This window comes from Phalaenopsis equestris, unplaced genomic scaffold, assembly GCF_001263595.1.
Source record: "Phalaenopsis equestris unplaced genomic scaffold, ASM126359v1 Scaffold201241, whole genome shotgun sequence".
NCBI classification, from domain to species: Eukaryota; Viridiplantae; Streptophyta; class Magnoliopsida; order Asparagales; family Orchidaceae; genus Phalaenopsis; species Phalaenopsis equestris.
The window spans coordinates 23,583-34,545 of record NW_018221017.1 but is presented as its reverse complement, the minus strand read 5'-3'; the positions used below and the strand labels follow the sequence as shown (position 1 = coordinate 34,545).

The 10,963-nt window shown below is 35.0% G+C and overlaps 1 protein-coding gene across 1 annotated transcript in view; it reads left to right on the top strand.

Annotated features, from left to right (window-relative positions):
* The window catches only part of LOC110035990, a 13,517-nt gene extending 8,743 nt beyond the window's left edge, over positions 1 to 4,774 (top strand). The window contains exon 5 of the mRNA XM_020740329.1: positions 4,470 to 4,774. Coding sequence (XP_020595988.1) covers positions 4,470 to 4,774 — 305 coding nt within the window. The remainder of the gene's footprint in view (positions 1 to 4,469) is intronic.
* The last annotated feature ends 6,189 nt before the right edge of the window (positions 4,775 to 10,963 follow it).

Here is a 10,963-nt window from a genome sequence, read left to right as displayed (position 1 = left end):
CTTTAAAGGAAAAATGCAACGACAAGACGCTCGAAAATTTGTTGAAATACCAACAACAACACAAACAGTCAACTAGAGTGGATCTCGAGTGGTGGTGGTGACTGTTAAGTGCTTGAAAGGTGGCGACAAAGTCGGGTAGATGCTGGGTTGTGGGGAAATCATGGAAAGACAACAACAGCTTGCTGTCCTTGGCGGCAGCAAGCAGCGAATTGCTATACTCGGCGGGAACCAGGAAGAATAAGCTGTCCTGGGATGCTGGAATGAGGGAGCACAATAGTGGGGTGGCTTTCTGGGGGTGGCGGCAAGTCCGAGAGAGGAGAAGGTGGCTGGGAAGGCGAAATAATGCAGGAAAATATTAATTTCCTGCAGCTCCGAGTGACGACAGTGAAGGAAGTAGGTGGGAAGTGATGTGGGGAGGTTGGGAAAAGGTGGAAGTTTCGTGTGTGGGGTGGCAGCAAGGCTGAGAAGCGAGAGAGGTGGTTGGAAATGGAAGAACTGCAGGAAATAACAACAAAAGCTGCTGTTGCGGGCGGCTGCAGCAAAATACGATGATTGGGAGCAACATGGGGAGAATTGGGAAGGTTATATGAAAGATACTCGACATCTTGGGGGGAGATATACAAACCAGAGCATCACCCAAACCCTTGGATATAATCCTCGAAGGGAGAAGATGGATGTCGGTGGATGGCCTAAACAAGCTTACACCAATAACTCCCAATTCAAACCCTAATACAACACATATATAGGAAATGACTAGAAAGGAGGAAAAGGAAAGTGGAACCCGGGAACAGCGTCGGGTCTGCCCCCTGGAAATGCCCGCGTCATTGAATTTAAGACAAAATGAAGGAGAAAGATGATTCAAGATGTAGGATTTACTGTTGACATTTTTGTTATCATTTGTCACTTGTAGATATATTACAAAAATATTTTTAATTAAGTAGGAAGACTTTTTTACGTGCAAATACGATTTATTCCTCATTAGTTGAATGTCAAAATACTTTATTATATATGAGAACAAAGTAATAAAATTAGGAATTTTATTTAAAATTTTTTATTTTTAAAATGCCCTCAAAATTAATAGTTGGTGTTAATATTAACCATAAAATTTAGTGTAGGGACTAATTTGAATCAATTTTCAGTAATATGGGACTAAATTGGAGCATTATAAAAACTCGAGGAGTAAATTAGCCACTTTTTGATAGTCAGGTGGACTAATTTGGGCTTTTTGTTCAATATGTAAATTCATAGGAATAGTGTACTTTGTTTGTAACACACACACAATGGTTGGTAAGGCCATGAAGTTATTTGTTATGATCTTCATTTGAAACTCACTTATGTCATAATAAATCTTATCATGTTGGCATTGGGGTGAATTTTATACAAGCATGGAAGTTTTTTTTTGGGTTTTAAGCTTGGTTATAGAATTGAACCTACAGTTGGAGTCAGATATTTCCTTCAGGCTGTCTCAAACTTCATCAGATTATTACCCTTGAATTAGCTAATGTATAGGTTGAGCTACGGCCCTTTGCTTGAATCATCTTTACATTAATTAATTGATTATTTTTTTAATATGGTCAAATTGGTTTGCTTAATTTTTATTTTTTAGGAGTTATTTGCAGTAAAATTTTTATGTTTGTTTTCAGAGTCCGTCTACAATTTTTTTTTTCAAGATTTCATTAGTTTACATGTACACTTTCGCTATTTTCAGTAAGATTGGTTCATGCGAGTGTAAGGTGGCACATAATGTGAATATGTAGGCTCTTTTGGGTTTAAGGCCGACTAAGATTTAAATGGAGGGATGTTCAAAAACAGGCGATAGAGAGGAGGGGTGGGAATCATACTTTCCTAGCTCCAAGATTGTGGGTTATGATTGTTTTGAGTTTTCTATCGGGAGGATGAATTCTTATATAGCTATGTTAATTTTCTTAACTTGACAAGCCTTGAGCTTGGATATTTCAAACATGTTATATTTTGTTAAAGTTATCTTATTAGTTTTAGTTATGAATTAACATGAGGATGTTAAATCAAATACAAGAGGCTGTGCTATACAACTTAGATGTGATGGTGAAGGATTAATGTTTGTCCTGGGGATCTTAACTCCAGTATATGCTAAGCCATACATAAGAGTCGAGATTTTGCTAACAATTAATAATTATGGATTGTTGTTGGGATGTTTATCATGATCTGATTAGGGAGTTTGGATTATCATGGCGGAAACTGACGATCAGACGAAAAAAAACTATCTAACTGTTTCATTTCGTAAATAAAATGATCAAAATACAAAAGCATCATTCTATTTAATGAAACTTTAATTTAGAATATTTTATTCATACTTAAACTTTTACAACTGACATAACATAAAAATTAAACTGTAATACCTATCAGCTGAGTTCCTCGGCGTTTGTACACATGCTCTGTAGGATCCATCTATTCTATATAAGATTTTTCTGTAAAATATTACTGATTGAAGGTGTGATTTAAAGTATTAGTGGATAAAATGTTTCTAAATTATTATAATTATCATTTTAAAAATATTTTTGTAAAAAATGTTGTATGCTGTAGAAAGACTATGTGCAGTAAAAAAGAAATATTAAAAAAATATTTTCTATTTACTTTCATTTATTTATGCTTAAATGTATACTTTTAAAAAACATATGTTTACCTTTTCTAAACCCATGAAAAATGTGGACATTTATTTCCATTTTTATTTCGTGCACGGGTTTATCACTTTCCCAACCAGTATTTCCTTCGTTTGATAGTTTATTTTTTATTGCATTTAATATTACATAATATGAACTTTGCATTTTAAAAGAAATGCTGGAAATAGTAAAGATATGCGTAATTATTTTCATAAATAAACAAAATTATTATAAAATAAAAACATATTTATCTACATGTACAATTTATAGTTTGAAGTCTGCTATTCTTTTCCTTAGGTGAAATTGATCCTTAGATGCACTTATAATAACAAATTAGATTTAATTAACTCTTATTCATTTCTAATATTTATTTCTTAATAGTTTCTAACTTTACTAATTTCATTTTCATTCATTTGTAATTTATCTAGTGAATTAGTTAATTGCTGATTTACACACACAAAGATATATATATATATATATATATATATATATATTTATGAGAAGCCCAAGGGCTGATTTTATTGAATTAGAGAAGATACAAAAATGGTGTATGAGAGGGTATTCCCATACGATACAAGTACAATAATACCTCAACAAAAAGATACAGATAGACTTAAAAAAAGATTTAAAAGATGCAGAAAACAAACAAATAGCTAAAAACAAGCCAGTTTAATCCTGTCTCTTCCTCTAGTTTTAGGAGCGAAACCAGATAACAAACTTTGAAGTGTCGTGTTACTGCCAAGAGTAACCAAAGTATCATCCGTTAAGTTTTCAAGTTGGAGTGTGCCCCCAGCCTTCTTTCGCCGAGAAGTGTAAACCTGCCATTCTTCAACTGAAGACTGGCTCTTCATCTGAAGACTGGCTCTTCATCTGAAGACTGGCTCATGTGATCCTCGGTCTGATTAGATATTAGAACTGCCGTAGAAGGAAAGACAGTCGTTGCCACATCGATAGGTTCCAATGTATGTGAAGTGTGAATTGTCACATCTGCACCTGATGCTTCTTGAATAGGAGCTGCGGGGCTATTTTGATTTTTGGTCCAAATATTATTTCTTATAGTATGGTTAGAAGAAGGGTTCCCAGGGGCAATCACATCTGCACTTGATGCTTCCTGAATAGGAGCTGCGAGGCTATTTTGATTTTTGGTCCAAATATTATTCCTTATAGTATGGTTAGAAGAAGGGTTCCTAGGGGCAGACACCAACTCTTATCTTGTGGTGATTCCCTCCTCAGGTGACTGTCATCTGGTTTGCTAGTAGCGTGTTCAGACACGTGGGGTGCACTAACAACATATTTCTGCTTTTGACTATTGGTTCTCAACTGTGGGTGCAATCTGAAATATTTATCTTGTGGGTGTTCAAATATCTTTGTTTCATAATGATTATTTGCAAATAATCATTGTGAGCAGAGTCAAACCAGATTTCTTCTACATCTGGTAGTGTAATGTCCATTTCAATCAAAATCCTAGCAATAGAGGGTCTTGAGAAATGAACTTTAGGTATGTCTATCTGCAAAGGTTTTCCAATGATAGTCCTAATTGCATATAAGATAGGTATGTCAAAGAATTGAAGCTTAAGTTCAGGTAATGAGAACCAGATAGGCGCAATTGGGGGTTCCTGACTGAGATCAAAATCAAGGGTCAATTTGAGTAATTTCATCTTATTGCCGTCGATTGTGATGAATTTTTTTGAGAAAATCCCTGTGTAATCTTTTTCCCAACTAGTTTGAAATCTTCAAAAATCTTTCTGATAATCTCCATCTTAGGGCGACCTAATTGGAACTTTCCAACAAGTGTAAATTTGTATTTTCCTGCACGATTTGAAATTTCAGCGTCAAAAAAGAATATTACTGGTTTGGCCGTCTTTTTTTCTACTTTTTTTGATGAAATTGCAATCTCTATGTCCTACAACAGAATTATGGTACATATGCGGGATCACTATACTATCTGCGAGGTGGAAAGGGGAGCTGCGTTTGTGAATCACTGTAGCATCAGAGGGTTTAGCGTGGTTATCACCGGCGAGATCGGCAGCGGCAGCATAGAAAGACCTGAGACCATTAGCGAGCCTCAGCTGGCGCAGCTTGCCGACTGCGGCTCAATAGAATTGCTGACTTGCTGTCTGCGGGGTCCCGAGTAACTCGGGCGTCGCAAACCCGAACTGAAGTAGTCGTGGTGGGACACACAAAGTATCTGCGAGGTGGAAAGGGGAGTTGCGTTTGTGAATCACTGTAGCATCGGAGGGTTTAGCGTGGTTATCACCGACGAGGTCGGCAGCATAGAAAGACCTGAGACCATTAGCGAGCCTCAGCTGGCGCAGCTTGCCGACTGCGGCTCAATAGAATTGCTGACTTGCTGTCTGCGGGGTCCCGAGTAACTCGGGCGTCGCAAACCCGAACTGAAGTAGTCGTGGTGGGACACACAAAGATATATATATATATATATATAGACACACACACATATGAATATCCAATTTTCTTTTGTCCTGAAATTTCTAATTAAATAATTTAATCATTTTTAATTAAATTAATTTTTTAATTTTTTTAACGATTTAGTAACATTCTTAAACATTTAACCTAGCTTAATATTAAGTACAATTAAGATATAATTATTAAAATAAGTTTTTGTACCTAAAATTTCCTTTTAAGCAGCACAATAGAGAACCCTTTGAATTACTTTTTTCTGCCTCTCAAACATTTGAAATTGCATGAGGGCTTGTGTAAGCCTCACGCCTCCTTCCCATCCTCTCTGTTGTTAAGTTAGGGCACGAGAAACTATTCTCTTGCTTGTTTGAGTATCTCACACGCGCATGAATAAAATGTTTGTGAAACGCTCGAGTTCAGGAAGCCACTCCAACATCTCAAACTTCAAATTGCTCGAGATTGAGTGTCACCACATGCGGAAGGCTCCAGCGAGCTGCTCAAGCGTACAGTTGTGCAGTACAACATCTCGTGCACCCATGAAAGCTTACCGCATGCCTTTTGACCGTCGACGATATTTATTGTTTGTCGATTTCTTTCTCTATCATTCATGCTCTCTATTTCTCTCTAACTACCTCTCGCTTTCTTTCACTCGCTAGTTCGAATGATAGGAAATGAGAGAATAATCTCTTATATATTTTCCTGCGGGCAGTGGAAGTTGCAATCGAACGACAACTGCTTTGTTGGTGGCAGACATCGTGAGTAGGAAATTTTGCATTTTTTTGTTAAGTTAATGTTTTTTTTTAAACAGATAATTATTACAATCTCCCCTAAAAAAAATTTCGTCATTCAAATTTAAAGTATAAGAACGTTGTTCATTCCTCAATTGAAAAGTTGTGGACATCTCTCTCATTGATGACTTTTCTCCCATTTAGTGTCCCCTTTTATTACATGCTTCCAGAATATACGAAGAAAAGGGATCTCTCTATATTTCAGTTACTTCACATCATAATCTATGTTTATTTCTGATTCTTTTATAAAAGTTGAATCAGGTTGAATTTCCATGGGGTCTGTGCTTGCTAGTCTCATCGGCAATATACTCCGCAATAAAGAGATATAGAATACCTTATGTACGCCGTACATATGTGCTGGTAACGCAAGCCTAAAAACAACTTCCCAAATCTTCTTCACATTCTCATACAAATTAATATACGTGGGTATAATTCCCAACATTTTAAAATCGTTTAACACTTTTCATTGGACTGATTTTCAGAAAAACAAATTCTCCTATATCAAATATAAGTAATCAGTGCTCAACACTTTTTGTGTCTGTCTTGAACTTCTTTTAGTCTGTCAGATATCATGTCGGATCGTCTCAATAGTTTCATCAACTACATTCACACCAATTATTTTTCTTTTACTTGTTTCTGCCCTACAAAGAGATATACTGCATTTTCTTCCATATAGAGCTTCATAAGGAGTCATACCAATACTATTTTGGAAGCAATTATTATTGACAAATTCTATCAATGTATGTGCATTTCCCAATTTCCACCAAAATTAAGCGCACAATGTTTAAGTATGTCTTTTAAGATTTTGATCAATCTTTATGATTGACGATCTGTTTGGGAATGAAAAGTTGTGTTGAATGTCATTTCAGTACCCAAAACTTCTTGATTTTTCCTCCATTGTCTAGATGTTATGGTCTCTATCTGAAATAATTAATTCGGGTATTCAACGTAGTCATACAATTATATCAATATAAATTCTAGCCAGTTTATCCACATTATCCATCTGTCTGATGGCCACGAAATATACAGGTTTGGGCAGACAATTAATAATCACCAATATGGCATCACGATCTTGCTTTGATCTTGGTAGATCAATCAATAAAAATCTATAGCAATGTCCACCCATTTTGATTCCGGTATAGGCAATTGTTACAACAAGCCACTAGGCTTTTGATGCTTAACCTTAACTATTTGACAAGTAGGACACCTTGCCACAATTTTTGCTACACTAAGTTTTAACCCTGGCCACAAAAATAAGCCTTTGAGCTCTCAATACATCTTGTTACTTGGATGTATTGTGTAGCCTGAATAATGCATCTTATGTAAGATGTTCTTATGTAAATCATTAACATCAGGAATGTATATTTTATTCTTGTACTTCAACTTTTCTTCATCGATCTACTATTTCTCCTTCTAACCTCCATTCACTCGATCTAATATTTTCTGAAACTCTGCATATTGTGGCAATGCATCTTGTATTTTGTCCTTCAATGTTGGCTAAATTAACATTTGATTAAACTGTATAAAACTCTCCTCATTTGGTGCAACTACAGATAATTGCAAACACTTTATTTTAATTAATTCTTATTGTTGTGTAATTACGTAGTTACACTGTCACTTTCCTTTCTGCTAACGCATGTGGTTCAACATTTGCTTGGATGATAATTTATATTCGAATCATAATCTTCAATGTACTCAAACCATCTCTTTTTACTTTAAATTCAACATCTGTGTGAAAATATACTTCAAAAATTGATGATCAGTGAATACTTTATAGCTGACTCTATACAAATAATGCATCCATATTTTCAAAATAAAAACAATTGTCGCTACCTTCAAATCATGTTTAGGATAATTCTTCCCATGACTTCAATTATCTAGAGGCATAATCAATTACTTTCTTGTGTTGCTTATAAACACATATCCAAATCCTCTTAAAGATACATCACAATAAATTTGAAAGCCTTCCACCCTAGAGGGGGTCATTAATGCTGTATCTGTCATCAAATATATTTTCAATTTCAGGAATGCTTTCGTACAACGATCTGCTCACTCAAATTTCACCGTCTTCTAAGGAAATTTGGATAAGTGTATTGCACTATGAGAGAACTCCTCAACAAATTTCCCGTAATAGCATGCAAAACCTATAAAATTTTGAACTTCTGTAAAAGTAGTTGGTCTGGGCCAATCAGTTATCGCTTTAACTTTATTCCGATCTGCTATGATACCTTCACTGCTGATCACATGCCTTAAGGATGATATGCTGTTCAACTAGACTTCATACTTTGATAATTTAGCATATAATTGATTCTCCTTCAATGTCTATAGAACTATGCGAAGATAATCTGCGTGATGAGCTTAATTACTAGAATAGATTACAATTTTATCGATGATGACCATCACGAACTTATTTAGAAATGATGTAAAAATCTTGTTCATCAGGTCCATAAAAACTGCAAGATCATTTGAAACCCAAAAGACATTATGACAAACTCATAATAACTATATCTGGTACTGAAAGATATGATTGCCATGCCATCTTCTTTAATTCTTAGTTGACGATAACCTGATCATAGATCAATTTTTGAAAAGTTAGATGCCCTTCCAATTGATCAAAAAGGTCATCAATTCTTGGTAATGAGTATTTGTTCTTAATTGTGAGCTTGTTTGATTCTTGATAATTAATACATAGCTTTAAGCTCTCATTTTTCTTCTTAATGGAAAACGCTGAAGCTTCCCAAGGAAAAGTACTTTGCCTGATAAATCCCTTTCTCCAGTAAGCCTTTCAACTAACTTTCTAGTTGTTATAACTCCTTAATTACCATTCTTTAAGGTGCCTTTGCCACTGGTTCTCATCTGTTATTGAATCAATAGAGAAATCTTTCTTTCTTCCAAGCCTAACAAATATTCTAGCTGTTATTGAATCAATAGAGAAATCTTTCTTTCTTCTTGGAATCAAGCCTAACAAATATTCTAATAAAACTTCTGGGTACTCTTTTACTATTGCTATACCCTTCAATTTCTTTGCATCTTTTGCAATGTCACTGACTTGAGCTAGAAAGCCTTGATGACCTTGTGCTAACAGTTTGTAGACGTTTAAGCAGGATATCATTATGGATTGGACTCTTCTATCTCTTCTGAACTTGAATTCTTCTTCTCCAATGATATTGAATTTCACTACCTTTTTAGAACAATCTATAGTTGTAAAATAGCTAGATGGTCGATCCGTCCATAGAATAACTTTGAATTTAGTCAGTGGCAACGCTACGCAATTTGTCTTGAATCTTTTATCACTAATTATCTGATTCACACAACTTCTATCAACCATTGTATGAGAGCCATTAGGGCTATAGTTGTAAAATAGCTAGATGGTCGATCCGTCCCCAGAATAACTTTGAATTTAGTCAGTGGCAACGCTACACAATTTGTCTTGAATCTTTTATCACTAATTATCAGATTCACACAACTTCTATCAACCATTATACGAGAGCCATTAGGTAAAATAATTTATAAGGCATCAAGTATCCAGGATAAGTCCGATCCTTAATGCCTGACAAGTTTTTCAAAGAGAAACGAATGTGATGCCCTATTATCAAATGAAGTTATGATCAATTTATTTGTGATAAATAGAAAATCTATAATAAAGAGAATATTAATCTTAAATTTACTATCAATTTGACAGATGTACAACAACAACAACCACAATAGTCTTTTTCGCACTAAGTGGGGTTGCTACATGAATCTTTTTTCTCCATTGTGTCCAATTGAGTGTCATATTTACATTTAACTCTGATAGATTAAGATCATTTTTATACAACATGCCTACTTCTTTTTAGGTTTATCTCTTATCTTTTTTACCAAAAGTCAAAACTAAAACATCTAACTCTCCTAATCATATCATCAGATAGTCGACGTTTAATGTGCCAAATTCATCTAAGATGATTCTAATTTTATTTACTACTATAGCAACAATCCTTTCGCGAATATATTCATTTTGCATTTTTATTGAAGGATTTGCAGTGTACTATAATTCTTTTACAGGTATTTTATGAAATTATGTTTTTGGTATTAAGAATTACAAATACTATATAAAATATGAATGAATTTGAAGTTCACATTTAGTTCATATTGGTTGAATTTAAAATTCAGCCGAATTCGATTTACAATGTACAATGCTATTGACAAGCCACCGCTTCTTTAATGCTCGGTCGCCACTACCGCCTGCCATCTACAGTCTGCCGACGCCCCGCTCGCCATATGTAGGTGCCCGCAGTTTGTCGCCGCTTGCCGCCTGCCATTGCCTACCGTTCGCCTCCATTGTACCTCCGCCGTCGCCGCTGGCCATCCTTTGCCGCCACAGGCCCTACGTCATCGACGTCGACAGTCAGTTGCCCTCTCCGACCACCTATCACCCTGCGCCGCCTCCGGACAAAAAAATAAAATCTAAAATACTTTGTTTTCAATCTACTTGAAACCAAACAAAAAAAAAAGTTCTAAGTTTATTTTCTATTGAGCCAAAAACTCTAAAATGTTTCAAATACATTATAATCACAGTATTTTGCGAATTTCTTACTTTGTATTTCATTTTCATCTAACTAACAACCCATAAATGTAAAAACACATTCACCTAAGCATTCTCATCTCAACGACACTTAACTTAGTTTTGTGCTTTTCTTTTATAGGCCAACATTTTGCATCATAAAGAATTGCAGGTTTCATCAACATCGTATAAAATTTTCCTTTAATTTTAAGTGGTATTTTCCTATCACACAATAGGCACGATGAATTTCTCCATTTCAACCATCCAACATGAATTCTATTAATAACATCCTCATCATATCACCATCCCTTTGAACAATAGACTAGAGATATCTAAACCGTTCTCTCTTTTTAATGACTTGATCTCCATTGTTAAAATTGCGCCACCAAATCTATTGCTACTAAAATGACATTATATGTATTCAGTTTTAGATCTACTCTAACGAAAGCTTTTATAGTTTAAAGTTGACATCCATAACTCAAGCTTTTCCCGAACTCTTTCTCTAGTCTTATCTGCCATAAGGATATCATTAGCAAAATACATAGAACAAGATATATCCTTCTGTAAATTTCTGTTAA